General features: G+C 38.2%; 1 protein-coding gene across 6 annotated transcripts; it reads right to left on the minus strand.

Moving 5' to 3' along the window:
- Positions 1 to 210: 210 nt before the first annotated feature.
- LOC127658751 (splicing factor 3B subunit 1-like) lies at positions 211 to 23503 on the minus strand. Of its 6 annotated transcripts, XM_052148228.1 has the most exons (25): positions 23410 to 23503; positions 22371 to 22543; positions 16704 to 16805; positions 16444 to 16558; positions 14355 to 14434; positions 12649 to 12837; positions 12294 to 12543; positions 10869 to 11081; positions 10329 to 10450; positions 10027 to 10224; positions 8912 to 9013; positions 8649 to 8828; positions 8452 to 8538; positions 7600 to 7870; positions 5956 to 6101; positions 5693 to 5839; positions 5475 to 5600; positions 5163 to 5384; positions 4893 to 5075; positions 4624 to 4735; positions 2140 to 2260; positions 1916 to 2047; positions 1544 to 1816; positions 1219 to 1435; positions 211 to 772 (listed from the first exon to the last, which is right to left on the minus strand). In XM_052148228.1, exons 1-25 carry the CDS (start codon positions 23435 to 23437, stop codon positions 614 to 616), a joined length of 3948 nt encoding a protein of 1315 aa, XP_052004188.1. In that variant the 5' UTR covers positions 23438 to 23503; the 3' UTR covers positions 211 to 613. The 6 variants fall into 6 exon arrangements, 5 of the variants coding, with proteins under 5 accessions (XP_052004188.1, XP_052004190.1, XP_052004189.1 ...); XM_052148230.1 differs by lacking the exons at positions 16444 to 16558; positions 16704 to 16805; positions 22371 to 22543; positions 23410 to 23503 and adding an exon at positions 14727 to 16403; XM_052148229.1 differs by lacking the exons at positions 16444 to 16558; positions 16704 to 16805; positions 22371 to 22543; positions 23410 to 23503 and adding an exon at positions 14616 to 16403.
- Positions 23504 to 26251: the final 2748 nt, after the last annotated feature.

The following is a 26251-nucleotide window of genomic DNA, read 5'->3' on the forward strand; positions in this document are numbered from 1 at the left end:
TCAAACTACTGGAGTCTGAAATAGTCTTCTAAAATTTGTGTTCCACACATCTGGGATGGCACGAGAGTAACTGATGAGAATTTAAATTTTTGGGTTAACTATCCTATAATATGCTGGCATACAAAAAGGTCACTGACTCTGCTACAGCATACCTAGAATCATTTATGCAGATTTGCTAAACGACCACACAAAAACCACAAAAGGTGAGCTTGATAACTTTTAATACACAAATGTTTATTCAGCCCAACTAAGCAACATTAGAAGAACAGCTGTGTGACAGACCAAAAGAGCTACTGGACAGACCAGGACACAAGTCTCGAACTTAAAAGATTTACCAAGATTTCACATTCCTCTGCAAATCTGCTACTATTTTAACTGTCACTGTGCATGGAGCCACTCTGTAAAAACAGAAAAGTCTAATCCAAAAACCTAAAAGCTTCATGTAAAGATTATTTTCAAAGTTTTTCCTGTTCTTTAATAAGAAATACATTTTAGACTACAGAATGTGTGATAGTAGTTGCAATCTACCAGAGAACATAAAAAAAATGGGCCAAGTCCTATAAACAATGAATACAACAGATATAGAAGAGTGCACATGTAAGGGTAGAAATATTCACAGGAAGTACTCCAACTCGAAGCGAACAAATGAGTTCTTCTCATCATTATAAACAAGAGGATAATGTGCGATCAGCGCATCCTGGGAACCGATATAGATGGAGTTGTAGATTTTCCAGTACACATCACGGACTTTGCGGGCAGGGTGGAACAAACCCTATTAAGAAAAAATATATAATTATACCATTAGATTATTCTTAATCTCTCAGTGGGAAAATCGTAGAAATCACAACAGCATAAAAAAGAAATATGTAAAAGCAGCAGCATTACAGGATATCCAAACAAAACTATTACATTTGCACTTTTTTAACTGTTGGTCTATAGACAAGCATCAGATGGATGACTTTGTTTTTTTAGTTAATAGTTCTGAACTTAAATACTGTACCAAATTCTGCAGACTTCAAACCACTGTATATAAAAAAAAAAAAAACACCTCAACACATTCCCTTGAGTGCCAGTGTTCCTTATAATTACATTATGAAAGTTTTGTATTCTGCAGATTTTCCCCCCAAAATAATCAATATAGAAAACGTACAAAGAAATGGGGTGGGGGTACAAACTACATGTAGGCCAAGTAATTTCCAAGTGAAACGTGTGACATACCTGCAAGCAATACTGTAGCATGCGGCACGGTCCAATCGCCACCCGCAGACCCTCAAGGGCCCCCATTACAGCTTGGATAACATGAGGAGATGTCTCAAAGACATTGGGCCACACATAGTTGAGCAAATGATTAAGGGAATCCTCACAGCCAAAGCCATATACACCAAGAGACATATGCTGCACCACAGCACTGGCTGTCTGCCTGTGCACGAGATCTCTGCCAAGGAGAGCACAAATCCAGAATTTTAAAGAGAACTATTAAAATCGAACAGAAAGTAGAGTAATATCTGTATTGTGTGACACTATAATTCATTTCCTAGCTTACCTGTCCATCAGAGCATCCTCCAAAAGAGGTGTGACGGCATAGATGTAATCTTTGCCCATTTCACCAATGTACTCAAAAAGGAAAGACAGGGACTTCAGGACACCATTCTGAACATTAAGCTCTGGAACACGGTACTCGTTCATCAGTGCAGGAAGCACGGTGAAAGGCGAACACGTCTCTGCTACGATGGCGATGGCTACCGTCGTGCACACGCGGTTCTGACGCTCCTGTACCTTCAGATTGTTGAGCAGTGTGGCCAGCACATCGTGAGGACTAGAGAGTTATAAACAATGGAAAAACATTAAACCAATTGTTTATCATTTTTACTTCAATTATATATTCTTCATTTCAGAGAAAGAATTCATCTTTTACCCAATGGCCTTGGCAATGTAGCCGAAAGTGTTTACAGTAGCTCTACGGATGGCCTTCTTGTGGGCTTTCAACAACTCCAGCAACTCAAAACAGATACGCATCCATTCCCTGGCAGATACGTACTCTGCACCCCTGGAAAGACATGACGATAAGTGTTTGAGAGGAATTATCAAAATATTCCAGGAATTAGTAGAACAAAACCAGCAATGAACTGAAGCACTGACCTGTCAGCAATTCTACCCACAAGATCAATGCAGTTCTCCTGCACCTTCTCATGTCTGTTCTTCAGGATGGGCGTCAAACGTGGAAGCAAGTCTTTGATGGGTGGTGTCATCTTGTGCATACCTGAGAATGAGACATTTAAGTTTTAATTCATGCAGTCTAAAAGCTGTAGTACATTTGTCTTTTGTAGAAACACCATGTTTGCAATATAAATCATGGATTTCTCAAACTCCACTCATTCTTTCTCTGTCAAAGGCTGGAAAGTACAGTTTGTAACAGGGACTAAAACAAAAGGATTTTCATTTTGGTTCGTTCAGAGCAAAAACAGTATGTTACTTTCCGGTTCGGAAGCTCCGTAACCTCCTTTCCAAATGGTAACCGCTTAGAAAAAAATAAAAGAATGGTTAACGTTCTTTTTAAAATGACATTACTGTTTGTTAAGGGGTGGGTGAAATACCAATCACAGTGTTGCCAGATCTCGCAAGAGAAACAAGCAACATGGTCTGGAAAAACAAGCCCAAATTTAAGTCACTTGCCTCACCAAAATAAGCAAAAATGAAAATATACTGTGAGGTGGATTAATCAGCAAATAAATCATAACAAGCATACAGTTAATAAACAGTTAAGTATAATTGTAATTACAGAGCTACTTCTCAGTCAAATCTGTATTAATGCAGACTTGGAAACAACTGCAAAATATACTTTACCTATAATAATGTTTTCCTTTTATCTGGATAAGCCATAAATATATATATGTAGTAATAATGCAGTTGTTAAAAAAGGTCTTCATTCACAAAATGCAAAATCAGCAACAGGCAATTAGGCAAAAAAAAGAAAAGATGCAGCAGTTTCCTTCAGTATCAAAGTACGTTTAATTTTTTCATGCAACAAGATGTGGTGCAGTTCAAAAAATGTTCTGTGATTAACCTTCATGAAAAAATTATCAGAGCAAAATTATACAGTTTATAACCAGTTACCGGCATATAAAAATAAAGTTTTCACTCCGGAACAATTGAAAATCACTTTGTTCCCATTTTCGGTTACACACAGCAAAAATTCTTTTGATGCAAGATCACTTCACTGATGCCTTTGATTTGACAAGCGAGACTACACTACATGGAGTGGAACACTTCAAATGCATATTTAAAACAACAACGAAAATGTATACAGTACACGTTGTCATATCATTATAAAGTAATTAATTTGTTGACTAGATGCTGCATTTGAAGAGAACAGCAGTATGTTTGCTGATAAGACTGAGAGGACACTAACATTAAAAGCTAACCTAAAGCGGTAAGAACAATGACAAAAAAACATGTAAGTCCCACCCAAATGTTTAAATGTCATGATTGTTACCATCTATTTGCATTCGTTTATATCCAGCTGGTCACATTTATGCATTCGTTAGCCAGCTAAGTAGCATATTTAAAGCTAGTGACGTGAGAAAGCAAATTAATATATTCATCCAGCCAAGAGAAACATATAAACAAATCAGAAACGCATCTGATTTCATTAAAAACATTTTATCCTCACTGTAATAGGACTTCAGCTTGATCACATTCTTGCACTAAAAACGGCTAGACACAGCACAACAAATACAATTTAACAGAAAGCAAGTGTCTCAATATACTTTTAAAGTTCTTTTTAATTAGACACATCATCTAAAAACAGCGCTCCTGCAAGAGACACTGAATAAACAAAAACAAAAAGGAAACAAATTTGTTTGTCTAGCAAACAAATGGATGGTTGCCAAAGCGTTCGGTGTGAACAGCCCCTTTTAGTTGGTGGAGGTCTTTGGCCATTGCGTCTTGCTCTCTTAGAAGTGTTTCTCAAATTAAGAAATTAGTTGTTTAAATGCTTTGTCAGGAAAGATGTTCACCCCTCATTTCACTTTTGACTTAACATTTGAGAATATGGACTGACTAAAACTTTTTAATTTACGCACATTAGTTGAAAATTAAATGCCCTTTTTAACAAATAATAATAATGGTGAATGTGGACTAAGGAAACAATGTCAATTTAAAAATCTGATGACTTTAAAATGTGAATATTAGTTCATAAATTTATATTTATTCCTTATAATTACAATACATTTTTATGGTTCAGTCAGTACTGTTCATTTTAGTAATAAAGTTCAGCACTATTTTACTTTGTTTTATATTTTCATTCAGTATAAATTTTTAAAACTATCGGTTGATTAATCGTTATCGGCAGGTAATACCCAACTTGGTTATTGGTGAAATCCACTTTGTAACTAGAAAACTAGAATTTGTAAGTGTTGTCCTTGCTCTCTGGCAGACAAAGACAAAAGTCAATGATAGTCTAGTCCCTAAATATGGATTAATTTTTTTAACATTTTATTGTCCACCAGTGAAAAATCCCAAGTCTGATAGTAATAGCACACCACTCTTTAACAAGCCACACAGTTTGCGATATTAGTGTCAAAGGTTCGTTAGCTAGCACCACTAATGAAAGGCTACACATACCGATGACATTAACAATGGCTTTAAGGGCTCCAAGGATGCTACCCAACACTTCAGGGTATTCTTCTCCCAGATACTCATACAACACCACACCCAAGTGTCCCATCAGCTTTTCCTAAAGTGGAAATGACAGAAAATAATATATTTTAGTGTGCATTATCAATATACCATTTATCTAAGATAGACTGGAAAATTGTACTAATATATATATATTAGTACAATAAATACTATATTATATATATATATATTATATATATATTTGTGTTCCTCACTTCTTGGCATGTCTTCATGACCACCGCTGTGCGAGAAATAAGGTCAGCCGCCTGTTGTCGGACTTTGGCGGATTTGTTGTTGAGACGCCACAGCACTGTACCACAGATCTGAGGCAAGTAGGGTTTAACTCTCTTACCCAGTGCATTTACCACCGTACCAAAGCCATTCAGCATAACAGAGTCCTGGAGACAGAGGCAAGATTGTGATCATTCTTAGGCCAGGATGTCCCAAACAAGGCATTTTAAAACGCAGTCAAGTCTATCACTCACCTCAGTGGTCTGTTCTTGGAAGGCATACAGGATTCCATCAATAAGCTGCTCCTCCAGTTTGTGATCAATGTCGGCGGCGCCAAGATTTCCCATGATTTTCTCTATGGTCTCCATTACCATCTTTCTGTACTGCTCTGCTTCATCCTTCAAGTCGTCTACAATACGGGAGATGATCTCTGCTGCCCCCACCTTATTGGCCAGCTCCACTGTAGTGTCCACTAACTGGTGAGTGAATGAAAAGAGAAACAGATATCAATGGTGTTGACTCTCACAAGGGATTGCGATTCCTAATTATGTGATGATTAAACATACTTGTCTGTAGTTGCGCCTGTCCAATGCCATTCTGTGCTGCCAGAAATGTTTAAAGAAAGGGGGCAATATCTCAGTTTTAATGTAATTTGCTTCCACACCATCTGTGCCACAGCACTGCTTCACCACCTAAACAAAAAGAAAAAAAGTTCAGAAACTGTTCAGAGAGATAGTAGAGGAATGTTTTAATGTTTCTAAATCATTGGTTCTTTCTAGTATACCTTGAGGACAATCTTCTTCATCTCCTCATCTGGGGACTGGAACTCTCGAATGAGGATAAGCATCACTTCTCTGGTATAGTAGTTGGCATATTCAGCATCCATAAGAGGAATCAAGTATCCAATAGCTTTCAAGAAAGCAGCAAGACCCTGAGTAGACAAACAAATATATACCATTAAACTTGAAGAGAAAGCTAAAAGTAAAACACATCTGCTTGAGGTTTTCCCATCAATCAAACCCTTTTCTAAAGCATGATTTTGCTCACCTTGCCTCTGTGCTGTCGGATACCTTTCCAAAGAGGTTTTAGCACAGAATCGAAAGACTCTATACCGTACGGTGTGGCAGCTTCAGCCAGGGCAGCGATAGCCAAAGCACTGATGGTTCGCACTTTCTGCTGCTCATCCACAAGACCTGAGAAAAAAACAACATTCATCTTGAGACTGGGACATCCTACAGCAGCCAATACATTTCTTATATGTTAACCCTGAGCTTTGACTTAACCCTGAGCTTTAGACAATTTGGGAGGCCTGGGTAGCTCAGCGAGTAAAGACGATGACTACCACCCCTGGAGTCGCGAGTTCGAATCCAGGGCATGCTGAATGACTCCAGCCAGGTCCCAAATTGGTCCGGTTGATAGGGTGGGTAGAGCCACATGGGGTAACCACCTCGTGGTCGCTATAATGTGGTTCTCGCTCTCGGTGGAGTGCAGGGTGAGTTTTTATGCTACGTCTCTGTGGTAACATACTCAACAAGCCACGTGATAAAATGCGCGGAATTGGTTTTAATGTCAGATGCGGAGGCAACTGAGATTCGTCTTCTGCCACCCGGATTGAGGAGTCACTACTCCTTTATGAAGACTTTAGAGCGCATTGGGAATGGGGATTAAAAAAATCCAAATTGTGGATAAAAAAAAAAAAAAGACAATTTGATTCAAGTACCACACGATTTATATACACTTCCAAAAAAAATACCAATGCTTGCAATGAAAGAAAAGTTAAGTAAAATGGGGGGCCTGGGTGGCTCCGTGTATTGATGCTGACTAACACCCCTGGAGTCACGAGTTCGGATCCAGGGTGTGCTCCAGCCAGTTCTCCTTAGCAGCAAAATTGGTTTGGTTGCTAGGGAGGGTAGTCACATGGGGTAACCTCCTTTTGATCACGATTAGTGGTTCTCACTCTCAATGGGGCATGTGGTAAGTTGTGTGAAGATCGCAGAGAGTAGCATGAGCCACCACATGCGGAGTCTTCACGGTGTCATGCACAACGAGCCACATGAAAAGATGAGTGAACTGGCGGTCTCAGAAGCGGAGGCAACTGAGACTTTTCCTCTGCCAGCCGGATTGAGGCGAGTAACCACAGCACCATGAGGACCAACTAATAGTGGGAATTGGGCATTTAAAATTCAGAGAAAAGCAGATAAAAATTAAGTTAAATAATTTAAGTTTAAAAAGTAAAATTACAATTCAGTATGCCAATAATTCAATCAAATAGTTGCCAGCAGTTGGTGTGTGAGAGCCAATGTGAGATTTTTAAAATTTGAAATTGAAATGTAAAAAAAAATATATATATATATATATATATATATATATATTTACATTTCAAATATTATAAATCTACATTGTCTTACACTTCAACTGCTACAACTATTGATTGAATCTCTATATATATATATATATATATATATATATATATATATATATATATATAAAAAATTACATAGCACACTAAAGGCTGAAATTATCGACAAGGTTTGAATGGATTGTGTACCCAGCGTCATTGGACCTGACTTATTTGCAGAAAACGTATTTGTAATTTCAATACAATGCTTGCCTTATAAGCAATGGAATAATTATAATGCATATATAAGTATAATGCAACCAGAATACTTCCCAACAGTATGACAAACTAACCATGTTCAATAATCTCCACCAAGCTGCGGAGATGGGGCAGGATAGCACAGCCCATGAGAATAGCAATCTGCTGTACTATCTTGATGCCTGTGTGTCGAGCCTGCCAGGATTTCTTGCTCTTACAAACAGCCTTGAGAAAAGGCAGGAGAGATGGAATGCCCAGAGCAGATGCCACTACAGCGAAAGCACGCGCTGTCGTGTTTCTCACATACTCGTCCATGTTGTCAATGTCCGGCCTCATGGTGGAGATCATGGTGGCCAGACCAGCAGCCTGCAAAGAAAAAAATGAAGGGATTCAAAAATCAAACATTTCAACACTGACATAGTACGATACACCAGTGACAAAAAAATAGGACTAGTGCTCAACCGATGTGGATGCTGATATCTAGAGTGCAGGGTGACCAATACAATGTAGTGCTAGCAAATAAAACTTACACAAAATAGTTAAAGATATTAAAATGAGCTGCAAGTGGTTACCCATATTAACTTCTGAACGACTGAAAGAATTAGACCCCCCACACAGATATGTTAGCAAACCGCAATGCTCAAAATGACTGACAAGTAGAGAGAGCTTCTGTCTTCTGTTTGGGTTTTTCTTTTGCATTTATGGAAAATGTTTAGAGACTTTGTCTGTCACAGAGTCTGGTGTGATATCTCAAGCCTTATTTTCACAGTGACATCTGTCAGGTAGTAGAGAAATTTTGTGTGCTATTCCATAAAAAAAAAGCACTATTTACTCAATTTACTTGAATACTTATTTGCTTTGTTAATTGTCCTGTTAATTACGTAAATTTGGGAACTGACACAAGGCGTAACGTTTCTGTTATTCGACTAAGGGTGCAATGGTCTTACCTTTGCCAAGTTAGAGATGATCTCTCTACCCTCTACTCTAGCATAATAATCTTCATCAATCAGCAAGGGCTCAATCACCACAAGAATCTGCAAGAAAAAAGAAACACATTTTAGCAAAGACACAGAAAAACTAATGCATTGCTCAATGAAAATGTAAAACAATATCATACTGACATCATCAGGCACAGAAGAATTACCTTGTGGACGTACGGTCGAACCAAGTCATCAAGTTTGTAGAGGATGCGATCGATGACCTTCACCAAAAGATGTCTCTCCTGGTCCTCCAGTGTAGGAGACATCAGCAGCGGCAGGATCTGGTTAAAGAGGGGCCCTGCGCCAAACTCTCTAGCCTTATCTGTGATTTGACGAAGAGCAGCCTGAAAGGAGAGACATGGTTAGGGGTATTTGTTTTTCAAGATCACGTATTACATTCCAGTAAAGTTTGAGAGAGGATATTTACCTTTCTCATGGGAGGTGTTCCATTCTTTATCTTCAGTAGAAGCTTCATGATCTTGCGTTCCTTCTGTTCTTCTGGACTAAGGGTGGACTCATCAACTTCAACCTGCAAACAGATGGGATGATCAAAATCACATAAAAAAACAAAAAAAAACAAAGCATTTGGCCCAAGGACACTTAAAACGGATAGTTCACCCAAAAAATGTAATTCGCTAATTAGCACCCGTGTGATATCCCAGGTGTGTATGACTTTCTTTCTTCACCTGAACACATTTGAAGAAGTATATCTTGGCTCAGTAGGTCCTTAATGCAAGTGGATGGTGATCCGATTTTTGAAGCTCCAAAAATCATAGACAGTCAGCATAAACAACATTGTTACGAGTCCAGCAGTTAAATTAATGTCTTCTTAAACGATACGATCCCATTTGGTGCGAAAAAAGACCAATATTTAAGTACTTTTTTTTTTAAGGACTCCAAATCATCGCTTCCCGTAAGCTTCACAAGTGTGTGGAGTTCAAGCGGTCTCTCATGTGATGTATTCGTGTCTCCATGTTACAGACCTAATCTCACGTTCTCCTCTCGGTTGAGGCATCACAGATAAGCACACAAACACACCACTGAGTAAAAAATAAATAAAAGAATAAATAAATACAGACCTAAAACTAAACTAATTAAGCTTCTGTACAGCATTACTCCTACTCACTTGTAAACAGTGCTGCCCTTCTGGCTGTGAAGCATGTGCTTCAGTTCTCATGTGTTTCAAATGCCAATGTTATTAAGTCACACGCGCTTACCGCTACAGAACGGAAGCATGTTTTAGAAAAATAAAACAAATACATAAATATTTATATTTTTCACACCAAAAGCGATAGTGTCACTTTAGAATACATTTATTTAACAGCTGGATTCGTATGGATGATGTTTATTCTGATTGTGATTTTTGTAGCTTCAAAAATCTGATCACCATCCACTAGCACTTTAAGGACCTACAGAGATAAGAAATGGTTCTACTTTCATCAAATGTGTTCACATGAAGAAGTCATCCACCTGGGATATCATGAGGGTGAAATCACAATTTAAAAATCATGAGGAAGGGCTAATGCTTTATGCTGGACTCACCAACAGTTTGTCAAAGTACTGAATGTCATCTGGCTTGAGGAAGGGCAAGTTTCCAGAGGGTTGGTCGTTGACTTGCTTCATAGATCGGTCCTCTGTTTGCATGTGGAAGCCAGTCATGCCTCCGATTGGGGTGGGGGTGGCGGCTAATTTACGGGCAGGGGTGCGGATGGGCACATAACCTGCTGGTGGGGGCAATACCTAAAGGAATTGGCAGGGGAAAATCAGCCAATATCAGAATATTGATATAATGTCAACAATTTCCAGACAGAAAACAAAATTTTTCAATGGATATTATTACGTACTTTGTATCCTTCTGGAAACATGGCATCAAGCTCCTCATCAGTCAGTGGACGGTTCCTCTCGTCAATCTCTCGCTCCCAGCGCCAAGCCTGCAGCTGTTCTGGAGTCATGCTCATCAGGTGCCCTGCAAACATTCAGAATCTTACTGCAACTGCCACATGATTAAAAAAAAGAAATCCTTGTCTAAAATCAAATAGATTGAGCCACATTTCAAGCCAGTGACAGCATAATTCTATATAAGTGTAATATTTGTAATTCAATAACACAGGGTGCATTTTTCATGGTATGTTACTTTATTAGAGGCAAAGTGTATAATTTCTGCACCACCGAATTGCAATCAGTAATAAGCGTCTCAACTGGGCTCTACATAACGCCTACAATGCATCAACCAATGCCGCAGGTTTTCGATTAATGGAAGACAGGGTAGTTCTTGAAAATATAGGTTTTGCAATTCTGTTTGATACTGCTAATGGTGTATAAATTATACCTTTAAGTAATAGAATTATATAACTGGTGCACACTCAGCTACATTGGTCCAGTACCTGGAGTGGGCGTGGCCATATTCATAGCAGGTGTGCCCAGAGGGGTCTTTCCAGGGGTGAGAATAGGTGTTGATGAGCCCATCTGACTGGCTGGTGTTTCATCCCATCTTGACTTCCTCTTGCTTGCACCCGGGGTGGGTGTCTCACCCACCGACTCATCTCCTCTATCTGTGCGTGGGGTCTCAGCCCAGCCACTGCCATGACCAGGTGTCTCTGATATATCAAATATAATGATTAAAAACCAGTAGTACTGCAACAAAATAAAATTATTGGCTCAAACTGAGATTTCTGAAGTTCAAAAAACAAAAATATGATGAAAATGATTCTTTTAATTAAACTTCTTTATAAGTGATTACACAAACACAAAAAAACACACACATTAATACTGTAACACATACCAAAACATAACATTAAACAACATACTAGATAATATTTAAAATATTGCACTTTTGCCTACAAGCAAATATTTACCATACAAGTGCTAATAAAGTACTTAAGACAAATGCATATTTCCCTATTTTAATAGTTAGGGGCCAAGCACTGAAAGTGCATAGGCACCTATTGTAATTGTTAGTGTCCTTTATATTAGTTTTGAAATTTAGCACACAGAGGACATTAACTGGAGCAAATTTGGAGTCTTTAACTCAAACCCTCTAGCACCACCAACTGCCCAAATTTCCACACGTTTATGCTAATAACATTTGTACAGATGATATTGAGAGTGCGGAAAATTAAACTTGGTTTCTCTGTCACTTACCACTCTAGTTTCAGATTATAAGAGCAAATACATGAGATTGTGAGTGGCAGGTGTCGAGCGGAATTGGGCTTGTGTTTGATTAACTAATGTAGAGTGCGGCTTGAACAGTAGGTGGGGATATTTGACCACTACGTTTACTAGTAGGGCATACTAAACAGCCTCACAGCCTCTGTCCAAGCATGCGAAAATGCTCTTTATAAATGTAACCATGGAGTGGTGGTGGCGTAGTGGCTAAAGCACAGGGCTGTTAATCAGATGGTCACAGGTTCTAACCCCACGGCCACCACCATTGTGTCCTTGAGCAAGGCACTTAACTCCAGGTTGTTCCAGGGGGATTGTCCCTGTAATAATTGCACTGTAAGTCGCTTTGGATAAAAGCGTCTGCCAAATGCATAAATGTAAATGTAAATGTAACCAATTGAGTGATCGCTTCACTTCTGGGGTTATGGACAATAATGTGCAACTAGGAAAAGCAAATACTTAAGGAATGTGCAATCTCATTTGTAATGTTACCACAGTGTGCTTCTATAACGCCACTGAGTGTTTTAGTGACGTTGCGCTCATTCGTGAGGACACACAAATACTTCAAAAATGTCAGTGCATCCCTAAAAACAAACTCCTTCCAATATCTACAGTTAGAAATGATAAAACGGAAAGAAAATAAAGACCTCTATCTGTTTTTGGCGTCTCATCCCAGCGGTTCTTGCGCACACTGGAGGACGCCCCTCCATGGCCGGGAGTGGCATGTCCAGGGGTATCTCGACCCGGCGTGGTAGCACCGGCTGGGGTGTGGCTTGGTGTGGGCTCCCACATACGGGTACTCGGTGTGGCTCCAGGAGTCTCGCTACCTTTGGGACGGCCAGGTGTTTCATCCCAACGACTGTTTGAAGGTGTGTGTCCAGGTGTGTGTCCTGGTGTCTGGATAGAGATAAGATCAAGAGCTTAAAGATTAACAGCAGTCCTGGTTGAATGAACTTGATAATGTTACAAAAAATAAAAACAACACTACTTGTTTACACTTACTTCAGCACCTGCATCTGCCTGGTCCCAGCTGGACACTTTTTTGGGTGTGGAGTTGCTGGGAGTTTGGTCGGATGTCTGGTCCCAACGGCGTTTGCGTTTGGCTCCGGCAGCCTGAGACGCAGCAGAGCCATTCACTGCTTTCAACTCTCCAGATTTTGCTTTCTCTAACATCTGCAGCCTGATCTCTCTCTGCAGAAGAGATTCATAAAGGTTTATTAAAAAAAAAAAAAAAAAAACCACTCAAGAGACGAGATAAAAGGGTCAAGAACTCGATAAACGGGGGCCTGTGTAGCTCAGCAAGCAAAGACGCTGACTGCCACACCTGGAGTCGCAAGTTCGAATCCAGGGTGTGCTGAGTTACTATAAACAGGCTTCCCAAGCAACCAATTGCAACCGGTTGATATTGTGGGTTGGGTCACATTGGGTTAACCTCCTCGTGGTCACTATAATGTGGTTCTCACTCTCGGCGGGGCACGTGGCAAGTTGTGCGTGAACATAACCTTTCCCAAGTTTCCAAGAATCGGTAATATAACTATTAAGTAGGCCTGTCACGATTATTAAATAATCGTCAGATTGGAGTTATTTATTCTAACTGCGGTTATCTGAGATGACCACGATTATTGTGCACTTCAAATTCCAAATCACATTTTAATGCCCAAATAAGGATGATTCACGCCATGAATTGTGCGTTTGTGTGTCATTCAACTGAACTCCAAAAGCCACTGCGCCGCACAGCGGACATCAACTCAGAGCAGCTGCTGTCTGGAAGAGAGTGTAAAATGCTTCTCAAACAAACTGATGCGTGCCATCAGCAGAGGCTCATGCCAAACTCCCACAAAAATCCAAGCGAACAAAGGTAAACGTTGATAGAGAACGCAAACCAGCATTCTGGTTTCACTTTAATTTAACAATCGGGTGATGGCAAATGTTCCTGGTCAAAGCGGGTTCGTTCACACATTGTTAATGACAGTGACACAGAGGTGGTGATGGACGCTTACTCCATTTCAGTGGACTGATGAAATGAAATCTCAAAGTTTTTGCTTAGTGAGAAATAAATGGCTCGAGGGTTTCATCAAAGAGCATTAAAATAACTTGTCAAAGTGATGAAATAAGGGCAGAAATATTTTACTATTACTTACAAAATAATTACTAATACTAATTTAACACCATATTCTATTGTACAATTATATATATATATATATATATATATATATATATATATATATATATATATATATATACACACACACACATACATATATATACACATATACATACATAAACACAAAAAATATTAAATGACAAAAACATTCCAAAAAGTGTAAATGTATAATTGACAAACTAATATTTAAAATATTTTGATATCCAAAAACATATTTAATGTAATTCATATAGTTAAGCCTTAAAAAGAAATCTTCAATCCAAAATGTATTATTGGATAATATATTTGATGATAAACATGTAAAAATTACTTAAGATATATGAAGCATACTTGCACCTTAAGAAATATGACAATTAATCCTGAAAGTCCTAAAAGGACAATTAATTATCATAGCCCTCAATCAGACAATTAATCATCATAATTGCAATTATTTGTTTGACAATGAATCGTCAGCCAAATTTCATAATTGTGCATAAACTATAAGACAACAAACAACGGCCAATTTCAAAGCATACAAGGTCTTGGGACAGAAGGAAATGTTTACCTCTTCTTTGGACAGATGCTGCTCCTTCATAACATCCATGTATGTCCTGACCTGCATCATGGGGTCCGGCGTTTTGCCCCCTATGCGAAAGAGCACCAACAAGATGCGAGACGGTTAGCCGAGCACGAGTCACGAACAGCATTTTCACAAACTACAACAGTCAACTGTCCCTCAATAGATGGCCTTAAATGTTTAAATTATTGTCCTCTCATAACACAAAACAGCCCTAGACAATAAAAACTAAGCACTCTTTAGTCATACATTTAGAACAGGCAGGTACAAAGAGGTTTCTGTTGCTTTTAAGTGGAGATAAGGAGAGTATATAGCCATCACTGATGCAGGGTCCTGGGCTGCGCTCTCCAGAATACGTACACTTTCAGTGCCAATGGTCCCTCTGCAGTCAGACTTCAACCGGCAGAAAAGAAGCCTAGAAAATTTCTCTTTACCATTAGTAACACTTTGGAAAAGGGTTTGAACTCACACACAATAGCATACCACCTGTTCTGCTCTTGTCACTCTTGCAGTACTCTCAACCTCTAATTGGTCCAAATTAGAATTGAAGGAAAATAAAATGAAATTACTATACGTGTTGCAGTTAGAGACACTGAACACTTTGGGGAATATTAATAGATAGATTAATCAATTCTGAAATGAAGAACTGAAAATGCACATTTTGTGTGACACTGTGGAACTAGCCTCTTTAAAATAAAATTACGATGAATAGGTTAAAACAAATTGAAATGAGAGGAAAGGGCATGAATTTGTGAAAAATTCCCTTTAAGAGGCTTTAAAATATATTTATCACATTCATAAAAGTAAAAAAATTTTGTGAAGCCATGGTGGTTTCCCCTGACAGGCCCTCTGGCCTCACACCAGGCCAAAACTTTCAACTAGTGTCTTGATTTATCTGTTAAACACGCTTCTTTCTGTTGACCATAACCTACACAGGACGAGTTGCTGCACCCTTAAGAGAGTGCAGACAGGACTGGCATAGCAGTACTGCTGTAGGAGAGAAATTAAGGACAGTTAGTATGGGCCTGTGGAATCTTGGTACACAGATTCTTCAATAGATATATCTCTATTTTAGGTTCATAAAATAGAAATATATTTTTACACAACAGTTTTTGTAAAGATTCCTCTGTCTGGGACTACATGCAAAATGCTTTGCCTGATTCAGAATCAGTTCACTCACATAATCTGATCCTGACTGATGTAGTTTTGGGAGTGTGCAGCCTGCTTAAAACACATTCTGACCTTACTAAACTCATTCCTAATTTGTTAAAGTATCTGAGCACACAGGCCAATAGGTTTCAAAATATTAAAATGGCAGGAAAAAAATTGTGAGAATGTCAGAAATATAAGCTTTAATTGGCCATTCATTTTCACCTAATTATGCTTTGGATTCAACTACAATTAGTAAGCATTCTAAATTGCAATGTTTGTCTACAGGTGGCTTTTTTTTTTTTTTTTTTTTAAAGAGTTCCACACTTGTTTGATACCAGCAATCTACTGAAACATTACTGTCTTAGCACATCATGGGTGTCTAGAAGACATGTAACTGGGTAAATAGGTAGAGGATACAAGGGAATTATAGAAAAGCGAAAAGGAAAACTTCAGGGCAAGTAACTGCACACTGGCAGTACATTATAGCCTCAGGGAGAAAAACTTGAACTTATACCTCAAAGTGTCTGTGGTGCCTGACTATTTTTTGGCTGTTTTCTGCAACACTTCAGATTTCACAAAAATGCATTACCCTTCGAACAACACACCTACCTGCAACCTATGTCCTATCGGGACAAATGACACCACCCAACTAACTGTCTCCCTAAAAAAACTAAATTACTTGGCCAGCACAGCTCACTATCCAGCTCATTTGTAATTATGCACTAATCTCATTAAATGATCAGTGGGATGCCTTACTGAGGCAGGCTAACACAAGAGATGTGAGCCCAGGGAGCAAGTTGTTGGGTGGTGTTCGAAGGGTTAAGCACTAAAAAGGCTGGTGTGGACCAGAATATCACAGGCAGAGTACATACTGACCGGTTTAGGCAGATTTAATAAACTAAAAGAACAATGGTGTGAAATTTACCATCTGCGAAAGGGTCGTGACGCTCTGGGGAGATGATCATCTTTTGTCTACGTTTCTTGTACTCATCCTCACGGTCTGAAATCTTCTGTGGTCTGTGTTCAGCAAAGGGATCATACTGCAAGAAGGGTGATAAAAAGAGCCTTGCTTCATCATAATTGTTTTCTATATATCAAACAGTAGGAAATGCAATTTGGTAACATTTATTGAAAGGTGATGCTGTACTCAAGTCATCAGAAAACAAAAAATTAAAAAACAACTACCTGCTCATCTGACTGAGGAATGGAATTGAGTATTGCAACCGGAGCATGGTAACCTGGTTTCTTCGGTCCAAGCAGACTTGTGGACGAATCCTCATCATCATCCTAAATCAAAATAGTTGAGCTCAGGAACTTTTTTTTTTTTTCAAATGCACCAAAGCCAGAGCAGACAAGCTTAAGACCCAGTTTACACCTGGTATTAAGATGTGTTAAAGGTGATTCGATCATATGGGGTCAATGCTAAATACAGGTCTAAAAGGGGTCTAAAACAAAGAACACGAATGTGGTCATAAACGTATGTAACCACATAGCATTTGAAGTGTAAATGCTAATCCGTCCTGATGTATCCCACACAGCAGCGAATCGCATACCCTCACCTGTCAATCAACGGATATGGTAAAGCAAGAGTTCAAACTTTGAGAGTGTGTTTATATAAAAAAAAATTAAAAAAAAATTTGAAAAAAAGAGTGGCTTTAAAAGAAAAGAAAAACTTCCGATCCAGTGCTCTAGACTAAAAAAAATACTAGAGCCATTGGCTCCTTACCTGAAACATTAAGGGGCCAAATGGCTTTTAGCCACCAAATCATATAATTGCTCGATTTAGATTGTTGTTCAGAAACAAGAAAGCAGAAGACAGCTGGTAACCCATTAATCGGAGATTTAATAAACAGTATATATAGTTGAGAAGATACAAGTTTGCATTCATCAACCAAAGGTTAGTCAATGAGAAGAGTCTTGGCCGACCAAGTTTTGATTGGTCAGTTTGTTGCACAAAAAATACAAAAATAAAAACAAATTTTAGCCAACCAGGGTTAGGGTTAAGCCTACACAATAAAGCAAGACACCTTGATTTTCAACTTTTAACTTATTTTAACTAAAAATTCAAATGAAACTGGTAAAAAATTAAGTGCAATTAAAATGTGTGCTGTTCAACATCTCTCTGCAAAGGACCTTTGAACAAAATATATATTGAAGTAATTAATTTAATATCATAAACATGCGACTAATGGCTTTAACTAACAACTACTAGTCGACTATGAAAATCTTTGGTCGGTGGGCAGCACTAAATAATTGTGCATGAATCCCTAAATTGTCCTAAGTGTTAAAAGCTGGATCTCATATACATACAGTGGATATAAAAAGTCTACACACCCCTGTTAAAATGCCAGGTTCTTGTGATGTAAAAGAATGAGACAAAGATAAATCATGTCAGAAATTTTTCCACCTTTAATGTGACCTATAACGTGAACAATTCAATTGAAAAATAAACTGAAATCTTTGAGGGAGAAAAATTAAAAACTCACAATAACCTGGTTGCATAAGTGTCCACACCCTTAACTCTTTCCCCGCCAGCGTTTTTAAAAAAAGTTGCCAGCCACCGCCAGGGTTTTTGACGATTTTCGCTAAACTTTAATGGCCCGCAGAATATTTTCTTCCATGAATATATGAAGATGCTATATATCAAAATAAAGATCTGAGCCTCTGCTTTTAGGCAAAAAAACCGATTTTATTTTATCTTCATTTGTTCTTTTTTTTTTATTGCCACTTGAACAGAGGTAGGTTTTGTCAAAAACAACATTTCGGACAAAAAGCTGAGAAAAAGGCATTTTTATCAAACAAGTGCTTTAGTATTAGTATGGTGTTCCACTTCACATTTGAGACGATCGCAGTCTGTTTCTTTGATCAAAGAGTTGCGTACTCTTAAAAACATGCGCGCGGGTCTTCCTTACCGTATACCACCTAAAACACGGATACCCGGAAAATTCTGTGTTTGGCGGGGAAGCGTTTTTTCATAAAACCCGGAAAATTCCGTGTTTGGCGGGGAAAGAGTTTAACTAATACTTTGTTGAAGCCCCTTTTGATTTTATTACAGCACTCAGTCTTTTTGGGTAGGAGTCCATTAGCATGGCACATCTTGACGTGACAATATTTGCCCACTCTTCTTTGCAAAAGCGCTCCAAATCTGTCAGATTGCAAGGACATCTCCTGTGCACAGCCCTGTTCAGATCACCCCACAGATGTTCAATTGGATTCAGGTCTGGGCCATTCCAAAACTTTAATCTTCTTCTGGTGAAGCCATGCTTTTGTGGATTTGGATGTGTGCTTTGGGTCGTTGTCGTGCTGAAAGGTGAATTTCCTCTTCATCTTTCTAACAGACACTTGAAGGTTTTGTGCCAAAATTGCGTAGTATTTGGAACCATTCACAAATCCCTCCACCCTGACTAAGGCCCAGTTCCAGCTGAAGTAAAACAGCCCCAAAGCATGATGCTGCCACCACCATGCTTCACTGTGGTTATGGTGTTCTTTGGGTGATGTGTAGTGTTGTTTTTGCGCCAAACATACCTTTTGGAATTATGGCCAAAAAGTTCAACCTTGGTTTTATCTTCATCAACCTTGGGAGACTTGAAGTTTTTAAGGCTTGGATGTTTTTCTTTGTAAGAAAAGGCTTTCGTCTTGCCACCCCATTCATATGAAGAATACGGGAGATTGTTGTCACATGTAGCGCACAGCGGGTACCTGCCAGAAATTCCTGCAGTTCCTTTAATGTTGCTGTAGGCCCCTTGGAAGCCTCTCTGACCAGTTTTCTTCTCATCAATTTTGGAGGGACGTCCAGTTCTTGGTAATCACTTGATGATGACAGTCTTCACTGTGTTCCATGGTATATCTAATGCTTTGGAAATTCTTTTGTACCCTTCTCCTGACTGATATCTTTCAACAATGAGATCCCTCTGATGCTTTGGAAGCTCTCTGCGGACCATGGCTTTTGCTCTGAGATGCAACTAAGAAAATGTCAGGAAAATCCTACTAGAACAGCTGAACTTTATTTGTGATTAATCAGTCACTTTAAATGATGGCAGGTTTGTAATGACTTCTATTTAACATGAGTTTGAATGTGATTGGTTAATTCTGAACATCCCCAGTTATAAGAGGGTGTGCACACTTATGCAACCAGGTTATTGTAAGGTTTTTAATTTTTCCCCACGAAGATTTCAGTTTGTTTTTCAATTGAATTGTTCCCATTATAAGGTCACATTAAAAGTTGAAAAAGTTCTGACATGATTTATCTTTGTCTCATTCTTTTACATCACAAAAACCTGGCATTTTAACAGGGGTGTGTAAACTTTTTATATCCACTGTATATACATACACACAAATTGGCTTGCACATGCAGCGCGAGTCTCATCACACTTTAATACTGTTTAGCCTGACATTCATTTGATGAAAACAAGGATTACATCAAGATGTAGATTGGAATGCAGGTGCGAAAAACTTCAAATCAATAATTCAGCCTGCTTCTCTCTCTCGCTGTTGCTTGTGTGCTAGTTATTACATGATTACAGTGACATAATGTAAGAAATATTTAAGATTCCACACAATTTTGTAATCAGTCATCAAATAAGCAAATTTGTGACATTAACTTTAACTCATAACACAAAAGGACAGGTTTTCTTTCATTAAAGCACTTTAGATGCTCTGTGAAAATTCACATGCAGGATCATGAATATATCATAATTATCGGGTTTTGCACAAAATTCACTCAAATTGTTTTGTATAATTTGTAATGAAAAATAAATGATTAAATTGGAAAAATTTTCACATATGGAAAAATCGCATACACAGTCATTGACCAGGAAAAAAAAAAAAAATGGCACTCAATGTCAAAAATGTTGCCGACCCCTGGAGTAAAAGTTTAATCATGTATCAATGTATTACTATAATGGCATCTTAATGGCATTAATCAAAGCAGATTATTGACACTCATGATAGATTACAGCCGCGCGAGGAAACCACAAGAAACCACGTGCACGTTTTTGACATATATTATCAGCATACGGCATTCGTGTCGAGCAATGTCTGTAAACGGTGCCCGTTTTATATAAATGTCTTTTGACCATCACTGTTGTAATTGACTGCAAAAAGAAAATGTTCCCAGAAAGGAGAAATGCAGGGGGCTTCTCTATCAGCATTTTCAACTACACATGCATGCAGAACAGTGACGTCATCATGTTGACCCAAGTGAAACACAGGCAGAGCGTATCCATCTACAGAACCATTCAGGTGCATTAGCGGATGTTGTAACTATGCCTGTCTGTTTGACGCTTTGTTTTCTTGACCAAAACTTGTGCTCCAGATGCGTAATTAAACTTGAGGTTAACCGACCGTGGTGCCAATGCTCCCCAAAACGTCATGTTTTTTTGAGAACCGTTACACTCCTAATGTATATACAGATAGTGGTGGAGGACTTTTAATTATAAAGAAGCCCCAAACACACTTGGGACACCTATTTTGAAATGTCTGCGATCCCAGTTGTGAACACACTTAGGAAGATAAGCCGAGAAAATGACGCAGATTCAAACTGCTAACCTGAGCTCCTGCATTCACTTCACACTCTCAATTCTTTTCAGGTGATTCATGAATGACCCAATTCAAATGAGTCAATTGGTCAAGACTCTCTCGCACTTTATGGGCTGCGAGGGGCTCGGAGCATGAACTGAACACGCAGCGCCAGCGGAGACTTGAGCCCTGATAGGTCCAGTGGGAGGGGGGTTCAAGAGGTGAAGTCTCTGACCGAATGCTTACAGCAGATGGCAATAATGCACTATTTTAGCTTGCGAGCCATTAAAAAAGAAAGACTCTCTCGCACTGGGTTTGTTGTTGCGTGCAGCAAGCTCATCACAACAGAACAGGTGAAAAGTGGCTCAAGACACATTGGTGGTGCGTGCTCTAAAGATGTATTCAATAACTGACAAGATGATATCTGTAAAAACAGCACATGAACACACACAACCCGACTGTCACCAGTGGTGACTAGATTTTAATTATTATTGCAACCAATTATTTTTGGTCCCAGTCTGGAGCCCTGCAATCGGAAAATTTTAAAAAGCGAATACAGGGGCCTGGGTAGCTCAGTGAGTAAAGACAGTGACTACCACTCCTGGAGTTGCGAGTTCAAATCCGGGGCGTGCTGAGTGACTCCAGCCAGGTCTTCTAAGCAACCAAATTGGCCTGGTTGCTAGGGAGGGTAGAGTCACACGGGGTAACCTCATTGTGGTAGCTATAATGTAGTTCTCACGCTCGGTGGGGCACGAGGTGAGTTGCGCGTGGATGCAGCGGAGAATAGCGTGAAGCCTCGATGCGTGCAACATCTCAGTGGTAACACGCTCAACAAGCCACGTGATAAGATGTGTGGATTGACAGTCTCAGATGCAGAGGCATCCAAATTGGGGAGATGGGGGGGGCGAATACAAACACTTGCACAAGAACTTCACAAAGCATCTTTAGTGCATCAAGCAAACATTTGAAGCATCTTTTAACAAGTAGTCCACTAAAATATGTGATAATTCTGCTCAAAATGTTGCGTTTGTGCCTAAATAACATTTTTAGCTGCATCTGGGAGAATACCATTTTTTTCTTACTTTGTCTTTACTGAATTTGTTGCACTTTAATGTCATGATGTAACACACTGACAAAGTGATTGATGTATGTCTTCATGAAATCACCTCGAAATCCAATCACAAGTGGTCAAAGGAGACAAAATTAAGTGACCAGGTGTAAACAGCGAAGTGTCTCTCCTGACCACATGTGATCGGATCACCCGAGACGCATCTTAATACCAGGTATAAACGAAAGGATTATGGAAACGTCTGAAAGGATTATGTCATCACTTACATCTTCTTGCTCGTTGGCAGCAATTGAAGTCACGTATCCAGCAAACCGGCTGTCACTGCCTCCATAGATCTCCTGGTCATAAAATCCAGTGGAATCAAGCCCAACCCCCTGATCTGCTCCTTCAACCAGGGCAGCTTTCCTCCCCTGGATTTCCAGGATCTGCGCCTCAATGTCTAATACAACAACAACCAGAGATTAATACTTCACTTCCCAAACATACCTTTAAAAGGCCTAGAACTATTTAATGATGGTTTGTTACAACTGGTGTTAACTGTCTGCAGGTGATCCACAATTATGTTACATATATCCTTGCATTATGTCTGTATGTAGTTTACTGCACTGCAATGTTTATCTTTTAATTAATCCTGTAGTTGACCATTAAACTCAATGGTATCTACTGATATAAACTTATAAAATCGTTAAAAGCGTGTAAACAAACTTTCATAATGTAAAGTTCTGACTGTGTAAAAAGAGTGAGAGAAGCAAAGACAAAATGGCACCACTTCATTACAGGAGCATGCAAAATAATTCGGAGATGACTGTTCTACACAATTCTACAGAGTGAGAGAAAATAACCACATGCAATTTATAACGTCTTTGTTAACAATGTACCGCTACTGGGAATCATTTAGATATCGGCAATTGTCTGCGTGTTTTGAACGCCATTTTGGGCTCAGTGTCTTACCACCGTGTTGTAACAATCAAACACTTTATTCTAAAATGTAATGCCAGAATAGTAGCATACAGACTAGTGCGTTTTTTTTTTTTGTTTTTTTGTTTCTTTTGCAATTTAACGTTATTACAATTATCTCTCGGTCTCATTTATGCTCTAAATGTTGAGTTTTTGGTTGATATTTCTCATGTGCGCCACGATCAGGTTTTATTTAACGATCAGACGCCATATTCTATCCACCGCCTCAGAGTGGCTTATTTATCTGTAATTACACTTTTTAAAACAAAGAACAATAATGACGACAACAATATAAATGAACGATAAAACGCTACGTTTTCAAGCAAATATTTGAAAAAATAAACATACCTTCGTGTGTTTTGGCGATCTCCGCCATTTCCGTGCTGCTGTGTACGCCTCAATACCGGAAGGCCTTTTCCTATACATCCGGCTTCACAGCGATGGACGCAACACGCATGCGCACTGCACATACGTTAGCCCCCTCTTAGCTTGAGGGGGGAAAGCTTGAGAAATTAATCTGTAGTAGGGTCAATGACATGACATGTATTTTTTGTGTCCAAATTCATTATTTTCCTAAAAAGAATTTGAATAAATACATGTCATATATCAAATGGATCTACAATATCTCCTTTATAAGAAACCCTTTTCATTTTATTGAAATTCAATAGATTTTTTGAGTTTTGGTGTTTGAAAGACCAAAAATGTCGAAGCAGAGAACAAAACTGAGATATAAATGTTCATTTTCTCAATCAAATTCTTAATCAAATATTTTGGCATGATTTTATATTAAATTCCTTAAAAATGAGGGGAAATAGTGTATCGGAACTATTTCAAAACTATTCTATTACTTAAAAAACTTTTGTCCGAAAAATTGACTTCTACTAATGTCAGGGAGGGCGACCAACATAAAAATGCAATTTTATGCAACGTTCCTTTAAGAAAACCATGTGGCGGCATTTGACCACACACAAGACTCCAGAGGACCCCTTTGATGCAGTAACAAGAGTAGTCACCCACCCATAAATATTAGATAATTTGACATTTTTGAGTAATGATAAGGTTGATTCAACTTATCATGTCAGGTGGTATGACCCCTGGAAAACTTTGAAAATGTGTTGTTATTATAAAAATGTGTATTTGATTTAAAAAATGTATGTATAACCTTGAGCACATGGTCAATCATTTGTATAGGCATCCAAGTTAATGCCTGTTAGATTCTAATTGAGTTTGAAATGTCAGGTGGTGCGACCAGAGTTAAAACTAAAAAAAGTCATGTTAATTCATGTTTTTGAATATATTAAATACATTTTATTAAATATATAAAGCTTTTAAGTTGTTTAAAGGTACAATCTATATTTACATTTATGCATTTGGCAGACGCTTTTATCAATTTTATTTTGGTATGAGTGACAATTTAAAGAGCACATTGTCCATCTTAAAGTCCTATTCTTCAAGAATACAGGACTGTATAATCAACATTGATACTAAAACAATTGCATCTTTAAATTAATCTATTTTAATTTGTTTTTGTAGATGCAAAACATTGAGAATGAAAATATACTTATGCTTTCTCTATGAAGAACGCTTTCTATTTTTTGTCTGTATATAGTTACAAAAAGTGAAGGTAGTGAAATATAAAACTATGACATACTCTCTGCAGAAATGCAATGTACACCTGAGTTATAAATTCACAAAAACTGCCGAAAATACTGATATGGTCCTTTCAAACCCTTTATAAACAACTTGAAACACTTTACCACAACTGGGTTGTTGTAACCCAGCAAAAAAGTATCACTACCCATAATATGTGTTAGACAATCAACCCATAGAGTTGGGTTGGTTGTACAACCCAACATGTTAGGTTAAAATAACCCACGGTTGGGTTTGTCCATATTTGACCCAGCCATGGGTTGCAAAACCACCCAAATTAGGTTATTTTCAACCCAACATTTTTTTTGTGTTTATGTATTATGTATTACCAAGTTTTGTTTTTTGTATTGACATTTTTATAAAAGATGTTCTCGTTTTTGAAATGTGTTCCCGGAGATGTTTTAATTTTTTGATTTATAGAAGCGATGATCAAATGTTATCATAACATGCAGTATTGTTTTGCACATTCTTGTTAATGAAATTTAATTATATGATTGAGATACAGTATAAATTGGTCAGAGGATTAAAATAAAAAAGCCAATTGAAACCTGAATAAAATTCATTGACATTTCTTTCTTTTTATTTTGTGAATATCAATCATTATTGATCACAATGTCAGGTGGTGCGACCGGTCATGGTCAGGTGGTGCGACCAGCAAATTTACATTTAAATGTATCAATTCCCACTGCAATTGCAAAATGAAGTAAGAAATATAACTGTAAACCTTTATATAACGTATACAAATAATTTTTACAGTTAAAAACAAAACATAAAAAGTCCTTATGGAAAAATGGGTGTTTGAACACACAGAAAAGCAGCCGTTTATATGATTTGGAATAAAAGGGCAATAAATAAAGAAATATAAAGGGAATTTACCATGTGATATGCATTTTAGACACTACAATGATTCATATTTACAAGTCTCAGTAGTGCTAAGTACATTAAATGTATATTATTTTAAATTAATATATGGTTGCACCACCTGACATTTTCTGGGTGGTAAAATCAGAAATCTTGTTTAATAATGAATTAATGCTGCCTAAAATGCTGTAAAACCAATATGAATCAACACCATAAATTTCTTTGGACATAAAAATGCATTTTAAAACTGTTTTGCTTAAAATATTTTTTTTTTCATCTTGAAAATCTTATTTGTCATTGACCCAGTAACATAGCAGGGTTTCCCATTAATTACCTAGACTGTGGCGGCCCGTTGCTTCGGCAAACCATCTCTCAATCCCAGTGGAAACTTAGAGCACCCTCGGTTGCAGACCAGGGCAAATTACTGCCCGCGATTTATAATAAACATATTTTATTAGATCTTTCATTTATCTGGCTTTGGGACCTATCCTGCATCCACAAGCTTTTAATATGTTCAGGGTTGCCAAATAATAGATGCAACACCCAAGGTGTTGGGAAGTGGGCGACATGTCTCCCGCACTCTTTAAAAAGGTGATTTTTGAGATCACAGCCCCTTACCAAATCCTTCACAGTTTTAGCAATAAATATGTTGAGTTGATATGTGTTATTAATTAAAAAA

The sequence above is a fragment of the Xyrauchen texanus genome, chromosome 18, assembly GCF_025860055.1.
Source record: "Xyrauchen texanus isolate HMW12.3.18 chromosome 18, RBS_HiC_50CHRs, whole genome shotgun sequence".
In the NCBI taxonomy this organism is placed as follows: domain Eukaryota; kingdom Metazoa; phylum Chordata; class Actinopteri; order Cypriniformes; family Catostomidae; genus Xyrauchen; species Xyrauchen texanus.